Raw genomic sequence first — 19,036 nt, 5'->3', positions numbered from 1 at the left:
CTCAGTGCTAGAGCTCTAGTACAGCACCATCATGCCTGGCTTACATGGGTGCTGGAGATACGAGTGTGGATCTTCATGCTTGTACACAGGCTCTTTGCTGGCTGAGCTGTTTCCTCAGTCCCAAACATGCAGTATTTCAGTTAGTATTATCTCCAGTTCCATCCCTCTTCCTGCAAATGACATAATTTATTCTTTATGGCTGAATAAAATCCCATTGTGTATGTATACAGCATCTTTATCTATTCATCTGTTGATGGGCATCGAGTTTGCTTCCCTTTCCTGGTTACTGTGGCTACTGTGAATAGCACAGCAGTAAACATAGATGTGCAAGCATCTTTGTGGTTCTCTGATGCAGATCTTTGGGAATATGCCAGGAATTGTATAACTGAATCATATGGTCATTCAGTTTTGAATTGCTTGAGGCCCTCCCTGCAGAATCATAAGGTGGCTGTAATAATTTAGATTTCTCCAGTCACATTGTTAGCCTCCCGTCCTACTCCCATGTCCTCGCCAGCTCATTTGTTCTCCATTCGGGGTTTTTTTTTTTTTTTTCTTGATAATTGCTGTCTGAGTTTGTTTCCTGTTGATCTGATAAACACCATGACCAAACTCAAACTGGGGGGAAAGGATTTATTTCATCTTAGAGCTCTCAGGTGGTAGTACTCATGAGGGAAGTCAGAGCAGGAACTCAAGCACAAACCTGGAGGCAGAAAATTGGCTTTGTTCCCCATGGCTTGCTGAGCCAGCTTATTAAACAACTCAGGACCACATGCCCAGGGTAGCACTACCCACAAGGGGCTGAGCCTTCCCACATAAGTTATTAATCAAGAAAATGCCCCCCTCACTTGCCATGGGCCAGTCTAAGTTCCCAAGTGACCCTGTTTGTGTCCCGTTGACATATCATCATCATCATCATCTAACCAGAACATTCTGACTGGCAAATGGGATATCATGTGATTTTAATTTTTGTTTTCCTGGTGTCAAAGAATATCAATTAACCAATCTCAAAGAAGGGGGATCATTTGGGATTGTCTGGGCAGGCCCAGTGTAAGAATCCATAATGGTGGACACTGGAGGCCAAAGAAAGGCTGGCATAGGAAGACATGCTGTGAAATTTTCAGTTGGCCCTTGCTGACCTTGAAGATGGGAATGGCTTCAAGACAAGGGAAATGAAATTTCCCAACTTTCTAAACCCGGGAAGTTTAGAAAGAACATGATGGATATGGTGGCATGAGTGCAGACGGCCCCCACAGGCTCATATGTTTGAGTCCTTGGTCCCCAGTTGGTAGATGTTTAGGGAGAATTAGGGGTGGTCTTTTTGGAGGAGGTGTATCACCAGGCTTTGTGGTTTCAAAAGACCATGCAAGGCCCAGTCTCTCTCTGCCTCCTGCTTGTAGATGTAAGTTCTCAGCTACTGCTCCAGCGCCATGCCTGCTTGCCTGCTGCCATGCTCCCCGCCATGATGGTCATGGACTCACCCTCCGAAACTGTAAGCAAGCCCCCTCAATTAAGTGCTTTCTTTTATAAGTTGCTTTGGTCATGGTGTGTCTTCACAGCCACAGAACAGGGACTAAGACAGTGAGGTAACCCAGGGCACTGGTCATGGTGTGTCTTCACAGCCACAGAACAGGTACTGAGACAGTGGGGTAACCCAGGGCACTGGTCATGGTGTGTCTTCACAGCCACAGAACAGGGACTAAGACAGTGGGGTAACCCAAGGCACTGGCAGAGCATTGTTCTTCAACACTAATTTGTTAAAGCAGCAAAAGGAAGCGAAATACAGAGAAACTAAAATAGAAGAAACTGGGCAAATAACTAAAGATGATAATCACAAGTGGTAATGGCTGCCTGGCAGGACATAAACAAGACGGCGACGAGAGAGTATAAAGAGTGGAGGCCAGGTCCGAGGGAAGACTAGCAAAGAGAACATTCCAGTCAGAGTGCAAGCACAAGGGCTAACAGGGTGAGGAAAGGCTCGCATTTACAAAGAACAAAGACCTTCCAGTGCTAACATAGGACTGTGCAGGGGGCCAGAGCACATGCAGAGCCAGGCAGACCACAGTAGCTAGTGCAGAGAGCACACAGGCTTCAGAGAGACAGAGACACTGTGTTTCCTGTTTTCAGGGGTCACCTGATGGTGTCATGGTTCTGGTGCAGAGGAAGAGCTAAGTTTGAAACAGGAGCAATAGCTTTAGAGACAGTGAGGTAACCAAGAGCCTTGTTGCTGGATTGGATGTGGATTCTAAAAATGCACTGTCATTTGGCACTAGACAAAAGGATAAGGGGAAAGGGGTGCCTGAAAGTAAAGGGGTGTGTGGACTGGTGTGTGCTGGTGAATAGTGGGAGACAACGAGAACACAGGCTCTGGAGAGGCTAAGATGCCGTGAGCTGGAGTTTGGAATGGATTAGATTTGCAGTGGAAAGTGTTAAAATTTTTATATCAGGGAAATAATCTGAACTGAGGTCTGTGATTATATATAGACCTCTACTTTTATTCTGAAGGAAAGAAAAATGATAAGGATATATAAAATTAAAATGTATTGGAGTCAATAATTAAAGATGTGATTAAATGTTGGTTGAGCTTTTAACAGTTCACTGGGAGCCTCACCCTTCTCTTGTATAGCCAAGGATGTTCTTTCTGTCACTCGGGGGCTTGACTTCTATTTCTTGAGGCCATGCAGTATCTTGGTTCTGAGTCTGGCCTGCAGAGCGGCATGGCTTGTCCCTAGTCTCATGGCTTCTGCTGGTGTTTCATGGCCCATGCCAGCATCTCATGGCCCATGCCAGCATCTCATGGCCCTTGCTGGCATCTCTGGCAGCACTGCTAACCAGTGTCCCTCTTGAGTGTCAAAAGTGTTCGTCTCCTTAGCTAGAAAAGTGGTTTTTTAGGGGTTTGCTCACTCAGTACATGTGAAGCGTGAATACTTACCAAATGTTTGGGTCAGGGTGAGGTCAGAGCTGGCACAGGGTACAAAAATGCACAGGGGCATTGATTGACTAAGCTTTTTCTTTTGACAGTAGTAAGAATTTGAGAGTTTGTATTTCTTTCTCCCACACTGGAGAATAAACCTAGTAAAATGTGTCTCTGGCCTTTTTAACTTTGTATTTGATAACAGAGTCTCACTAGGTTGCTCAGGCTAGTCCTGAGCTCATTCTGTAGCCCAGGGAGCTTTAAACTTGATCCTCCTGCCTCAGCCTCCTGAGTAGCTGGGGTGACAGGTGTATGTCACCAAGCCCAGCTGATAAACAAATCTTAAAGAAGTTATGTCCTAAGTGAAGTAGACTTTTTTGTTTACTCTACACATGGTATTCATTTACCATCTGTATGCATTTCCCAAGAGTGGCCCTGTCTGGCCTTACTATCTTTACTCTATAAGATAAATGTATAGGAAAATGTGTGCTGGCTCATAGGATATCACTGATTTTCTGGAATAGATTATGTCCAGAGATTCTATTCTAGATAGAATAGAATGCCCTTTGATTTTCAGGTAACTCAAGTAAAACAAAATGTCAAGAATTCCTTCATATGTCAATTCATTTCCATTTAATATCCCAGCAATCATTTCAAATTAAAATAGAAACAAAGTATTGCGAATTGTATTATGTGATATATTAGCAAGGTATAAAAGAGTGCTTGAATGTGGTTGGGTCCTAGAATCCTTTTTTCCTATGTCACCCCTACTTCAGTATTTAGTTTTATACTATCATATTTCTTACCAGAATATTCAGTCTGTAACTCTAGTTTTTAAAATTGTGTGTATCTCAGAAGTGGAAATCTTTGATAGTACATCTTCTTGCTGATACCTTCCAGACATTTTAGAAGAACTAAGGAATTTGGTCTCATTTGTTTCGTTGTGTAGTAGATCTCAGCAAAATCGAACTCTAGTTAGCTGTAAATTCTTTCCAATGCCACATTAAGAAGTAAATCCTTGCCAGGTAGTAGTGGCTCATTCCTTTAATCCCAGCACTCGGGAGATAGAGGCAGATCTGTGTAAATTTGAGACCAGCCTGGTCTACATATTGAGTTGCAGGACAGCCAGAGCTATTTAGTGAGACCCTGTCTCAAAAAAAAGAAAAGAAAAGAAAAAGAGAAAGAGAGAAGTTCCTGGGCCAGGAGGTTGGCTCAGCAAGTAAAAGCAATGGTGTTGCCAAGCTGAATGACCAATGTTGGATGTCCAGAACCCACATGGTGAAAGGAGAGAACAGGTTCCCCCAAGTGACCTCCATATGTGTGCCTCCTCCTGCACACCCACCCCACACACAAACAAGCAAACAGTAAATGTTAAACATATATATATGACTAAGTTTCAGTTGGGACTCTATCATTGTAGCCTGGGCTCCCAAGTCTGTACAGCAGTGAGCAAGGGGATTTTGTCTCTGAGGCAGGACTGAGTACTTCAGTGCTGACACTGGCCCTTGAAAGAGCTCGCAAGAGGCGGGTGAGGGCTGTCCTTGGGTCTTAGTGGGACACTACACATTACTGTCACTCATGGAAGCAAGTAGAGACTTGGTGGTCAGACTGTGACTATGTTCTGGGGTTCATGGTCTTTTTTTTTTCTCCCTTCTGTGATTTCCCTTCCATTCCAGCATGTTCACATTATAAACTAGTATTTCTAGGCTGAAGGCATCAGGGAGAACCAAATGACGTTAATTAGCATAGAATTATGGTCCCTTCATCATATTTCTCATCACCATTTCAGCTACTAATCAACAGGTCTCAAAATCAAAGACAGAAAATGATGAAATACTTAGGGGTTTGTTTTGTAAAATGAGAAGAAAGCTGAGATGCAAACCCCTGGAGTTGACTGTGGTGTGGGTAGGTGGGTGTTACAACCAGAGTAGAGTTTCTCTTGGGGACTGAAGGCCCTTGCCATCTGCAAGCCATGGACGACTTCCTGTGCACCCTGGGAAAGAAACTCACCCTGCTCCTTGCCTCTTATCAAATATTGCCTTTGTGTTCGATGTAATTTCGTGTCTCATGAGGCTATGAACAGGAAACATGAATATTATATGTACATTGTGACACATTGCTAGCTTTCATACAGGAAGAACTTTATTAATTAAAAATATAAAAAAATTGTACTTAAAATATAGTTACATAATTTCTCCCCTTCCCAGTCCTTTCATTTCTCCTCCCTCCAACTTCACCCTCATTCTCCCCTTCCTCTCAAATTCATGACCTCTTTTTCTTGATTATTAGTTTTACATATACACATATGTATCTGTGCATTTATCAAAACAACCTGCTGAGTCCATTTGGTGTCGCCTGTATGTTTATAGTTTGAGGACTGACACTTGGAATGGGATAACTAATTAGGAGGCTTATCTCTGGGGAAGACCATTCTCCTGCTCTCGGCAATCGGCAGTCATTGTGGCCTGTAGTTCTCGGTCTAGGGGTGGGGCCCCATGAGATTTTCCCACTATGTTAGGATGTCTGTTGAGGTTGTCATCGTTCAGGTTTTGTGGAAGTATCCTGCGCGTAGCTTCCCTGTCGTTTCTAGGAGACACAGTCTTATAGCAGACTCCTGGTCCTCTGGCTGGTAAATTCTTTTGTTCTTCCTTCTGAGATGTTCCCTGAACCTTGGGTGCAGGAGTTGTATTGTAGATGCAGTCACTGGAGCTGGGCATCCATGAGCAGCTGTTCTTAGCTTTTTGACCAGTTGTGGTTTTCAAGAGTGGTCTCTGTCTGATGCATAGAGAGGCTTTGTTGAAGGGTAGGAACTGCACTTACCTGTGGATATGAGGATAAGTAGAGTTCTGTAAAGTGGTAGACTCGGTTTCACTGGCCCTGGGAAGCTGGCTAGGTTTTCAGTACCAGGCATCATTTCCCTCCTGTGGAACTGGCCTTAAGTCCAATTATAGAACTGTTATTGCCCAGATATGAGTGCCACTATTGTACTGTTAGGAATATCTTGCTGTGATGGTCATTGTTATGGTTCATAAGTGTCACAGCTGGGTAGGATGATTTGATTGTTCCTCTCCCTTGGCAGCTTGAATAGCACCTTCTGATACATGAAAGCTAGTTCAGTGTTCACACGTGTATTTATAACATTTACTGCCTTCTTAAATATTATTTTAATCTTTCTCTTTAAGATTTAATTTTATTATCTTTTAACTTTTTATTGTATTTATTTTATTTTATTGTGTGTATGAACACGTGTGCTTCCCACAGAATGAGTGCAAAGGTCAGAAGACACCATGGGAGTTGGTTCTTTTATCCCAACATGTAGGACTGAGGTAGTAAACTCAAGTCGTCAGGCTTAGTGGCAAATGTCTTGAGTTGTTGAGCCATTTCCCCAGCTCACACTGCTTTATGTTGATGACTGTCGTTTTGTTTTATTTGGTTTGGTTAGGGCTTTTGGTTTGTTTGTTTGTTTGTTTGTTTGTTTGTTTGTTTGTTTGTTTGTTTTGAGACACAGTCTCTCTACAGCACTGGCTATTTTGGAACTCACTCTGTAGACCAGGCTGTCCTCAAACTCAGAGAGATCTTCCTGCCTCTGCCTCCCAAGTGAGTGCTGGGATTAAAGGAATGTGCCACCACCACCACCCGGCTTGATTACTGTTTTCAATTGTAACTTCTACTTATTATCAAAGTTCAAATTCATAATAAAATATTAAGAAACTATTTCCTTGAATTCCAGTTAAGTTTCCTAAAGTTTGTCTCTAGCAACAGTGTGCTGAGAGTTATTTCAAACTTTAACATTTAGAACTTATGTTTGTTAAAGTATTTTAAAGCAGGGTAAACATTCAAATCCTATGAAAAGGATAAAGCAGATAAACAAGTGACTGTTTGATTCTCTCCTTCCCTCATTTGTGTGTCCTTCTGGACAGTGTCAGTTAATACTGCTCTACGTGTATGAAGTACTATTTGACATCTGTTGTGACCCCTGCAAGAATGGAATCAAACTTGTTTTGTTTTTTGAGACAGGGTTTCTCTTTGTGGTTTTGCACCTTTCCTGGAACTCGCTTTGGAGACCAGGCTGACCTCGAACTCACAGAGATCCGCCTGCCTCTGCCTTTCGAGTGCTGGGATTAAAGGCATGCACCACCACCACCTGGAATCAAACTTTTATAAAAGACATTTGTGTGTATCAGTAAAAGGGGATGGATCTCCAATGATGTTAATGGGGTTTGTAATTAAAGTAAGTTTACTGATAGAGATATGTATGTTTGCACACATGTGTAAGTGAGTTTGTAGGCTAAATGCTAAGGAATTTGTTTTATCAATAGGTAAACATTTTTAATTTTGAAAAATATTTACTGAATTCTATAGTGTTTTCCTTTGTCCTTGCTTATACTATTTCTTTCTAGGACATTTTTTGGCCAGTATATTAAATTTTTATCTGTCCATCCATCCGGTAGACAGTGGAAATCAGTGATAAACATGGACAGCCTTTGAGTTTAGGATTTTTCAAGTTTACAGTGGAATGAAAATAGATCCGTTCAGTAGGGCCATGCTCTGGTATTTTCCTGGACTAGCCATTTGTGGTATGAAGCTGTCTTGCCATATAGACAGCAGTGAGCCATAACTACTCTGCCTGTGAGCCCTAGGGTGAAAACTGATGTTTTCAACTGAAGATGGGTCCATTTGGATACAATGCAGTGATAAGTTGAGGATTTCATCAGGAGAGAGTGTATGCAGTATTGTGGTTGATGAGGTCTATAAATTTAAATAGTGGTCAGAGAAAACCACTGAGCGGTGAAATGGGTAAGAGGCACGGCATGAGAGCCTTGGCACAGGAGACAGTGGAGCCAGTGTGCAGTGGGGCAGGTGTGAAGTACGTTTGTCCGAGGGATAAGGACAAGTGGGGATTGGTTCTAAGGGACCTCAGGTGCCGTGAAGGAAATGGAAAGCCGTTAGTGGAGGCACTGAGCAGAGGAGGAGGAGGGAGGCTGCACTTTGTTGAGGAGTTCTTGGGTTGCTGTGCTGAGAATGATTGGAAGGAGGTCAAAGCAGCCCCAGGGACATGAGAGGAACAGCCACACAGTGTTCTGAGGGAGAGGGCCACTGCGTAGGGTGGCCGTGGTAAGGAGTCAATAATAAGTGCCACACCCTTGGTGTTTCCCTCCAGATTAGACAGGGGGTATGAGAGAAGGAGAGCAGCCAAGTGGGACTGAGGGGTGTCACCTGAACGGTGGAAGAATGGAGTAGTATGACTTACTGAACCCAAACAGTGGGGAAGTGGAGTTACCGTTTACTGAAGATGGGATGCCTGTGAAAGGCCAAGAGCTGAGTTTGGGCTGTGCTGAGTTTCTGCTGAAATGGAGCTGTTCAGTCAGCATTTCGTATGCAAGCCTGGGATTTACAGAACTTTGGCTGGAGAATGAAGCCAGTGAACAAGGGTCATTGAGAGAGAAAGGAGCCAGACAGAAGTCCAGGAGATGAAAGATCCGAGAAGGCAGCAGCCGGGGAACTAAGGGGAACCCAGCCGGCAAGAGGAGCAGTGGCTTTCTAAAGGGGAGAGTCCTGGGCTGTGACAAGTGTGTGGCAGATGAAGGGGGTCATTGGATTTGTAGGACTGTCCTTCGCGGGCATGACAGCGGCTGGTGCAAGGTTAGGACTGGAGCTGGTTCAGTTCCAAACAGGAAGAAACTCACTTTTCCAGGAAACTTTGTCATCAAGACAGGGGGAGCCATGGAGGTGGGAAAAGTGGGAATTTGAGATGAGGAAGATGGAGAAAGTTGAAAGTACTGTGAAGGTGATTGCAGTGGTCGAGTCACCTGTGTAGTTCCCGGTTTGGAGTACAGCTCGTCTCGGCGTGTTTGGAGGCCATTCCTGCTACTGTGTGTGTAGTTTGCATATTATTTTTGTGTGACTCATCTTTTCCTTACGGGTATTTAAGGATTTTTTTTTCTGTGTCATTAAGAAATTGGCTTTCTCTCGTGTTTACAGATTCTGTTGAGGTTTGTGTCCTGCTGGAGCAGCCTTGTGTGCTCTGAAGCTGTAAGGCTCTGCCTTACATCTTCCAGGGTTCACCCAGGTAAACTCTGATTTGTGTGGATTTCACTGTGGTGGAAAGAGTGAACTATACGTTTCTGGGTTTACTTTTCCCATATGATTTTCATTGAAAACTTCTTCCCTACACTGACTTAGACTTGTGTTTGTGTGGGGACCTGTGTGTGGACTGTGGTCAAGCCCATGACTCTCTATGCCTGTGAAAGTACAAACCTGCATTTGCTGTTAGTGACAAGTCCGTGTCCACCCACAACTCTCATTGCTGTGACTTTTTCTGATTTTCCTGAATATTTTTATTTTCTCAGATAATACTAACAGTATTCCTTGAGACTATGTGTATAGTATTCTACTAAGTGTTTTGCATATATAATAGTTTCCTTTACTGTGGTAACCGTGCTAGAGACATCTCCCCATGTTAGAGTGGAGGGAGCTGGGGTGGGCAAAGGATAGGACACATTCCAAGGTGACGTGGGTGGTAAGTGGCGAGGCTGTGGTTTGAACCAGGCAGCCTGATCAGAGACTGAGCTTCTCCCTTTAGATGTACTCTGGAGTCCTTGGGTCTAAATCACTTACATTTGTGATCCATATGCCAGGCTTAGTATTTTCATAAGAATTGTACTGCTATAGAATATTTTAGGTAGAACTGGTGTATTTATAATATAAAATCTTTCTTATCCAGTATGATGTACCTTTTTGTTTATTTGTTTTGGCCTCTGGTGAAATGCTAAAGGTCTTCATGTAAGACCTTCCTGCCCTTAAGCTTTTCCTTTATACACTGTCTTTTGTGTAGTTCATATTAGTGGACTTTTTCCTTCCGTTGTATTTTCAGCTGGTTGTTGTTGACATATTGGAAGGTTATTAATTTTTCCAATTTAAGTTACAGGTGTTTGCCAGTTTTCTTAATGCGAATATTTAGTCTTATTTTTCTGAATTTTCTAGAAATATTATGCTACTTACAAATAATAAATTTCACTTTCTCATTTTAGTATAATTTCTCATTCTTTTTAAAAATGAACTGTTTTAGAACATTGTTAATAATGGCAAGCATTTTTATCTTATAAATATCTCTAGTACATAAATATATATATCATGATGCTAGCTTGGTTTATTTATTACTGGATTTTGTGTGAAAGTGTGTCTTTGTGTGTGTGTACAGCTATGGTGTGTGCATGCATGTGTGTGTAGCTGCAAGAGCCTTACACATACACAGGCCAGAGGAGGACATCAGTTCCCGCTCTGTCCTTATTCCTGTGAGTCAGTGTCTCTCAGTGGACCTAGAGCTAAGCTGGTAGCCTGTCAGCCCCCTCCTCTGCCCTCCTCACTCTGTGTCCACAGTGCAGGCATCCCAGGCAATCCCAGTCAGGCCCAGCATTTACTTTGAGTTTGGATCCTCGAGCCTGTTTGCTTAGGAGCACCTATGCAGCAGCTCTCCAGTGCCAGAGCTGTTCCCTATGCAGATATCAGCAAGGAGTGATAAATTCTTTCCAAATGCCTTCCAGACTTTATAGACGTCACTCTTTCTATTTCTGTGTTAATAAAGTCTCATCTGTTTCCTGGTGTTGGCCAGGGTTTGCTGTATTCTTTTAATAAACTAGTGACTTTTTAGTTTTCGTCAGTTGTGACTAGTAAAGTGCTCCTCGGTTGAAGTGGATATGCCTGAGTGTCATTTTCAGAGCTTAGATGACAATTATGCTGCCTCAGGGAACTGCTGGGGTGCTCTTCTGGGTGCTTTTTTTTTCCCCCCGAGACAGGGTTTCTCTGTGTAGTTTTGGTGCCTGTCCTGGATCTTACTCTGTAGACCAGGTTGGCCTTGAACTCTCAGAGATCCACCTGGCTCTGCCTCTCTAGCGCTGGGATTAAAAGTGTGTGCCACCACTGCCCAGCTCTGTGAGCTCTTAAGAAGCATCAGAACTATCAGGCCTTGGAAGGAAGTCTCCAGGGAAGGCTCTGGCAATTTGGGGACAGTTAGTTAGCTTTTGGGCAACTTCCCAGTTTTATTCTGAAGTGTCAAAACTAGAATCATCTATATTTTCCTAGAAAGAATTTTCATCTAAGTTATCAAATTTGCTTGCTTAGACTTACAAAATATTTATTTATAAAACACTTTTTTAAATTCCTTTGTAATTACAGTTACTTTAATTTTACTTGCTTTTATTCACGTGTGTGCATGTGGGGGGGGGTTGCTGGGAATCAAACCCATGACACACACACGCTTCTACTGAATTATATCTCCAGCCCACTGCATTTTGATATTGAATGTTTGTGTTTCTTAGTTTTCCTGCACAGTCAACTAGGCTGGTGGATCATTTATGGCATTTGATCCTTACAGACAGAATTTTGTATTGATTCATCAGAACATGGCCTGTATAGTTTTGATTCAATATGTCTGTGTTTTATTTTCACTTCTGTTTCATACTTTTCCTGGGTTTGTCATACTAATATTCTATAAGTCACAGGTCATGTAAATTAAAATCATTCTTTCTGTGAAGACATAGTCTGGCTGTGAAGAGAGTATTAGTTATTGATAAATTGGTATGAATTATTTTAGCACAAATACTTTGTGACATGCAGCCCCTGTTTCTGGAACTGAATTAGTTCAATGAATTGAGACTTGGCTCTCACTGTGTTATCTCCCTGCTTGTGAGCTGAGTCTGTTCCAGCTGAAATTAGCTCTTGTGTGAATGAGAGGTCTAAGGAGGTGTCAGGGCGCAGGTAGGGCACTTGCGGAGGATGAGCAAGGGCCAGAAGGACTGAGGGAGTGCTGAAGACAAACCCCGTGAGTTTCTACTATTTTTTATGTAATGAGAGAAAAGGAAAAAATAAAAACTAGGGTTCTGCCAGTGATGGCAGCCCTCTGCCTTTGCCTATCAGCTTTCATTCTATTAATAGCTTGTGTATGGAGGCAGTGAAATCCACCAGGCCTCTGCAAGGAGAGTTTACAACCATTGCCTTCCACTGGAGTTCGGTTTTAAAAGATAGTTTGAATATAAAAACGTTTTATGATTCCTGTTCAATTGAATAGGTAGCCTTGATTAAGAAGTGTATCTACAGAGTGATTAAAATCCTACTGGTGAAACCACCACTGTCATTCAAGCTAACGTGTGCTTGGCACATGAGTGCTTGAAACAGGCACTGTCTGTACAACATCACATACATGCACACACGCACTCCATGTAAATGTATGTCATGTATGTATAAATGTTTTATCACTCCTACTAATAGAAGTTCTCAGTACATTTTTCTTCATAGTACACATGCCTAAATTTGTGTTATTCTCCGCATCATTCTAAGACATGTAAAATATTCTTAATAAAAACTGAACCCACTGGCTCTGGACACTTCAAAGCTTTTCCAAGGCTCTTACCCCATGGCTGTACACTAGCCTGGTGAATACAGAGCTGCTCTGTTAGATGCAGTCTTGGTTTGTAAGGTTCACTGGTAAGACTTTCCAAGAAAAGGCTCTATCTTTCTGCTGTGCAGATGAGTATTTTAAGGGGATAGATGGGAATGGATAAGATGTAGTTAAATTAATGTTCTCACATAATGAAAAACCTCTGGAAAGAAAAGCCTTTGCATACCAAAGCATATGTTGAAATGTGACCTTAGCTTGTCTCATGTATCATCTGACAAAAACTAAAGATTCCAAAAGTAATCTTTCTTCTCTAGCCTCCTAAAGTGGCTTCCTCCAGGCGGGCTGAGTGCTGCACAGTCCACGGTGAGTCACTGTGGTCAGAGTCTTTCTTTACAAAGCACTGAGGTGACCGTGCAGGTTGAGGGCGCTCTGCTCCACTCGGAAACTGTATGCATGGAATCTGTTGGATACTTTCATTATCATCATATACTACTATATCACTTAAGGAAAGGGGGTTCATCGAGAATTTTAATTGGTGTAGTTAATACAGTGCAATGTGCAAGAAGCTAAGTAATTTAGGACATATTTGAAAGATTTGTTGGCTGTAATGATGATATTACCCAATAGTATACTGTTATATCATTATAAAATCCAATGGTTAAAATTATTCTGTCATTTGAAAATATTTTCAGTAGCAAGTTGTTCAATGTATAACTGAGAATTCCTGGAACAGAGAAACAACAAATGTATATAACAGTGTCTATCACTAATGCAACTGTCTCCATGGGGAAGTACCACACACAGTACGGTCTAAGATGTTGGAGTCCAACTCGACAACCTTGTGCAAATTTCTCATCTATTCTGCATGTGTAGACTAAAGAGAGATGCAGTAGTGTCTTTTTGGGGTTGCACTAAAGATTCGGAGAGGAGGGGAAAGTGGAAGCAGCCACAGCAAACACAGGAGCCTTAAATAATACCACAGGAGCTCGCTCTAAGTCAGCAGTCATAACCACATGTGGGGAGAGTAGGAATGCATTCAACACTTGCCGTGTCTTACTGAAAGCCACGTTATATTAGTCACATTGAAAGGTTTTTTATTATGTGTATGAGTGTTTTTGCCTGCATGTATGTCTGTGCACTACATGTGTGCAGTGCCCAAGGAGTCCCAAAGAGGGCTTTAAATCCCCAGAAAATGGGGTTACAGACAGTATTGAACCACCATGTGGGTGCTTCCTCTGGAAGAATAGCCAGTGCTTTTAACCACTAAACCATCTCTCTAGTTCCATGTTTAAAGATTTTAAAAACTATCTTTTCTTTTATCCTTGCTTTCTTAATATCCATTGTTTTAACTAAATTTGGAGTCAGGATGATCACCTGTAACTGAGAATATACCTCTTTTTATGGCGATTAAGGGAACCAATATATGCTTGGAGGAGAGGAAGTAACTCTACTGCCCTGTAGCACAATAAGCCAGCTCTGCTCTATAATAGTATACTTCAGAATGACTTAGAGAAGAGTTTAAGGTTCGAGACACATGGAGGTGATAACATGTGAGGATATGGACATACTAATAGCCCTGACGTGGTCATACATATATGGTATATTTATATTGAATTACTATATCCTATATACCAAGGCTTTGTAAATGTTTCCATTCATGACCCTTTTTACCCAGTATATTTTTATGTGAGCCTGGTATATAACTATAGAAAGTAGGTATGTTGGTTACTTTTCTGTTTCTGTGGTAAAACACCATGACCAAAGGCAACTTATAAAAGGAAGACTTGATTTGGAATTACAGTTCCAGAGAGGTAAGAGACCGTAATGGTGAGGAGGCATGGCAGCATGTGTCTGGAGCAGGAAGCTAAAAGCTCACATCTCTTAGTACAAGCACGAAGCAGAAAGAGCAAACAGGAAGTGGCATGAGGCTTTAAACTGTGAAAACCAATGTACCCAACAATACTTCCTCCAGCAAGGCTGTACCTCCCCCCGTAAGCTTTCCAAGCAGCACCACCAACTGGGGACCAAATGTTCAGTGCCTGAGCCTGTGGAGGACATCTTGTTCAAACTACCACATTAGGTATACAAATCAAGGATTTGCTGAAAACAAATCATAAAGGATGCATTTTAAAACAGTTCTTTGCCATACATAAGATCTTCTTACTTACTAAAGACAAAAGAAACTTGCTAATGAGCTTGAAATTCTTGTTTCTTTTCACATGAAAATTAAATCTCAGCTATGAATTTCGTACTGCGGGATGTATAGCATCTTCACTGCTTTTCAGGGTTCATCATTATTCTGATTTTTATAATTGTTGATTCTGTGAATACTACTTCACATAAATATATAATACCAAATAGCAGAAGTACATTAATGGCTCTTTCAGAAACTTGAATATTCTGTCCTAATCTCAGGCCAAAAACCATTTACCATTTTTTTATGAACTCAAATTAGCAACTCAAATGGCAGTTTTAAAAATCAAATAATATAGCACAATCCAGACATAATGCTAAATTGATACTTACGTGCTGAGGAATACTGGAATTATGTTTCTGTACAAGCAAGAAACTTTGTAGATATAGTTTAAACATTATGGTGTGGTTTAAATGTGCATTAGTGAAATGAGGTGTTTCAGGGGCAATATGTGCCATGTTGTATGTCTGGAACCAGTGCTATGCCAAGGGTTGTGATACAGCATGGGTGAGCACTTTCCAGGGCACCTCGATTCATTCTGCATTTAATTGTAAAATAAGTTTTTAGTTGTTCTGGGTTCAGAACCCTTTGTTGTTGTCAAATCTTTTAAGACCTCCCCATGCACATTTAACACAGTTTATGAAATGAGGCTATAAATGACTGTGTTATGTTGTAAAAGTATGAAAAAATACCCTCTTTCACCAAGTGTACGTTACTTATTTTAATCAAAGATTAAAGAAGTTACAACAGATTTTAATCAAAGATTAAAGGAGTTACAATGGGCTGAAGACTAAGATGCCAGGCTCTCGCATTTGTCTCTGGACTGATCAGGGCCTGCCGTATTCCATGTGCTTCGGTGATGCTTTAGGAAAATCCTCTGGAGAAGTCCACAAGCTTTATGGGCAGTGGTGGTGCACCCAACACTCAGGAGGCAGAGACCGACAGATCTCTGTGTGTTGGAGGCCAACCTGGTCTACAGAGTGAGATCCAGGACAGACAGGGCTACAAAGAGAGACCCTGTCTCAAGCTTTCAAAGGACAGATCCAGAAAACAGAGAATCTTGACTGTTGTCTAAATAGTGATCAGGATGGTTGATTCATCTTGCCTGGGTGATTGAGACAAAAGATAGAAAAGGAAGAAACAACAACCTTGGACAACAGTTGCTGTTCTTTTCTCTATCTTAAGCAATAAAGTTTGGAAGTTTGGGTGTTTTCCCCATTTCATGTCACATATCAAAATATGCTCTATAGTCTTACATGTATGTTGTTCCTGTGTTTTGGCTATTCAGCTTATCTTTCATATCACAGTGGCAGATTATGCTGGGGAACAGGAAAGTCCTAGAAAATAATAAGTGGCCTTTGGAATACCCTGTAGTCTAGGTTAAAAGGGAGTCTGAAAATACAAGGCATGCAAACAAATACTTAAAATATGATGCACTTAGGCCCTAAAACCAAATTCAGAGGATGCTTCTAAGTCTAAAATACCCCAGCTATACATTAAATTTGTAATCTAGAGTTGGCCAAGCCACCTACAACTAACAAAATTAATTATGATAATACTGAAGTGTAGTATTACTTCATTAAAAGGCAAGGCCATATGAATCAATGGCCAATTTGGAATCCCCAAAATGTACCAGCATTTCCCTTCAACAAGTAGCAGGAAACTCGGTGGTCCATGTGTATACTCTCACCGTGCACAAGCCCGGTGAGAACTCTGCAGTCAGCACAGCTGCCCACAGTAGCCAGGGATTGTTGGAATTGAGAACTGGCTCAGCCTTAGTCAAAGCTAGCTGGTTTACCTAACTATCAGATGCCTTTAACAAATAATTCAGGTTACTGATAACCTTGGAAGTCCAGATGAAAGTTAATCCTGATTTATCATTTTCAGAGTCCCCATTCTGTGTGTGCACATGCTGGGTTTGAGAATCTCCCTCCCTCCCCACACTCTTCACTCTGCTCCTCTGGAGTTGTATATAGTACATAGTTGCTTCCCAACTATGTGCTTTGGCTTGTCACAGAGAACCCGCCCATGCTTCTATCTTTATTAAAGTAAAGGGAACATTTTCCTTGTTGATATATTGAACAGACTTGCTCAAGTAATATCTCAGGAAAGGTTAAAAAGTCACTTTGAAGAGTAGCAATTGAACACTATCTATCAAGCAAATCTTCACCCCTCATCCCCAATCCAACCATTCTACCCCACAAACTGTCTGATAAATCTCTTTGAGAGAAGACCATTGTATTGCCTGCTTTTTTGTCACATTGGCCAAATTCCTGACAGAAACAACTTAAAGGAGGAAAAATGTCTGATTCGATATTCCAGAACATTCAGTCACTGGTTGGCTTCGTGCGTTTAAGCAAACCTAGCAGCAGGAGCATGCTGCAGAGTGGTCCACACTTCGGGCACACAGGAAGCGAAGGGCACAACAAGGAGGTATCAGGAATGACCCACCCCCTTCACCTGTATCCAGAGCCTTCAAAAGAGTCCCACCAGGGTCCAGCTTATCCATACATGAGTCTTTGGGGGACAATTCATAGCCAACCAATCAGCATAGAAAAGTTATTTTGATGTTCATGCTTACCACCAGAAAGAAAGTAAATTTTATTAAAAACTGGGTGGGGTAGGTGAGAATGTATCTGCACAGTGGAATGTTGTCTGGTAACTCTGGGGAATAATTGAGTTTCAGATATATTGACAGGGAAAGTTCTCCATGACACACTGTAAGGTGGCTAAACAGTAGAATATGATGCTGTTGTTGCTTTTGTGGTAGATAATCAGGCACAAGCAATGTGGGTTTTTGTTATATTGATTAGGATAAGGTATGTGATAATGTTCAATGTCATGTCTGCCCAGTGCATTGAAGTAATGCACTTGGCTGTTTTTCCTTTATAATGTAAGTTGAGAGGAAATGGTTACTTTCGCTTACTTCAAGAGTTTTCATTCTGATTTTTTTATGATGACATGCATTTTATAATGAGAGAAACTGTTTTCTCTTAGAAAACCTAGATAAATGTATTCATGTTAAAAGACTGAACAGTGTTTACTTTGGACCCAAATCATGACCAATTCCTGCTTCAAGTGCAGTGGCACACCAGGTACTTTGTGAACAGACTGGGTCTTCCTACAGCTCCCAAAGCAGTCCTGGGGGTTTGGGTCATTTGCTCGCCCCGTAATATCCTTAACTATACTATCAATTATGTTTCTTCATGTTGTTAGCGGTGTGCATATATCTGGGTGGTTGAGTATGGGTGTGTGGGAGCACACACCTATAGTGTGTGCATGCACTTTTTAGGGAGAGGGTTATGGATGCCTATCATCTAAGCATTTGGGTGGTTCCTTTCTCTCAAGAACAGCTAGCTGACTGCAAGTCAAGGGGAAGAATAATGGGCAGTAACTGTTCATTATCTAGAAAGAACTGAACGTCTTTTCCTCCTTCCCTCTCAAATGTAGCAAATGATGGTCTTTCTGCAAATAGTTGAAACTAGGTCTTTCAGTGACTTCTTCCCATTGGACACAAACTATGCCACCAGAGTGGTGACTGTGCACTCATTTGTGCTAGATTGTTTCAAGTATTTTATTTTCTATATCTCACAAGTGCTACAAAGTATGGAAACCATTCAAAACAATTGTTTATCTTTCTAATTCTGATATGAAATTCATTAAAATTAGTTAGAAATTATATTACATATAAATTTGACTAAATTAGCTGATACTTTCCAAAGTCACTGTGGGATTAATATGCAGTGTGTGTGGCTGAAAGCAGTCCTTTTCATAGAGTAACTTTGACGAAGGATGTATTTTTATTAGGAAAGGCGGCCCCTATAAAGATGTGAAGCCTAATTGTACATTAGTAGCATTGTACACAATAAGGTCAGTGCTGATGAAGAGTGTGTAATGTGATTTCAGAGGATAACATGGACTCAGACTGTTGAGTTCCAAATCCTGGCTCCGTGACCTGCTGGCTGCATGCCAGAGACATTACCTTCTCTCTCCCTGGTTTTCTAGTGTGTAGAATAGGGATATAAGCAGTAATTGGGAAAACTCGGTGTCATATGCTTGTTTTAAAATTGTAAGAATTAAATGTGGCTAATATTTGCAAAGCATTTATACATTACATGAATTTTTAATAAGTGTAGATACTATTATTTGTCACTGTGACCATCTAGTGTCTAGATGTGTTATCAAGTGAGTTGCTTATTAATTATGGTTTTGGAAACGTTACTGAATTGCAATCTATTTTTAAGTTAATTTGTATTTTTGTGAGGGGTAAAAATAGATTTTTATACCAATTTTGATTATTTGTTCCTTTGTATTACAGTTACAAATTATAATACTGTGGTAGAAGCAAATTCGGATTCTGACGATGAAGACAAACTCCATATTGTGGAGGAGGAAAGCATCACAGATGCGGCTGACTGTGAAGGTGGCGTGCCAGAGGATGAGCTGCCAGCAGACCAGACAGTATTACCGGGAGGCGGGGACGGGGACGGCGGTGCCGAGAACTGCTGGCAGGAGGACGGTGAGTGGAGCTCCT

At 41.5% G+C, this 19,036-nt stretch overlaps 1 protein-coding gene across 15 annotated transcripts in view; it reads left to right on the top strand.

Moving 5' to 3' along the window:
* The window catches only part of Zeb1 (zinc finger E-box binding homeobox 1), a 173,480-nt gene that overhangs the window by 99,687 nt on the left and 54,757 nt on the right, over positions 1-19,036 (top strand). For 14 of the 15 annotated variants that reach the window (XM_042277940.2, XM_076572435.1, XM_076572424.1 and 11 more), the window contains one exon: positions 18,821-19,021. The exons of the other annotated variant lie outside the window; for it this stretch is intronic. Coding sequence is in view for 7 of the 14 variants with exons in the window: in XM_076572424.1 (XP_076428539.1) it covers positions 18,821-19,021 (201 nt within the window). In the remaining 7 variants the exon portion in view is untranslated. The remainder of the gene's footprint in view (positions 1-18,820; positions 19,022-19,036) is intronic. 15 annotated transcript variants of the gene reach the window in all.

Source organism: Peromyscus maniculatus, chromosome 5, assembly GCF_049852395.1.
Source record: "Peromyscus maniculatus bairdii isolate BWxNUB_F1_BW_parent chromosome 5, HU_Pman_BW_mat_3.1, whole genome shotgun sequence".
Taxonomy (NCBI): Eukaryota; Metazoa; Chordata; class Mammalia; order Rodentia; family Cricetidae; genus Peromyscus; species Peromyscus maniculatus.
This window is presented reverse-complemented; position numbering and strand designations above follow the sequence as displayed.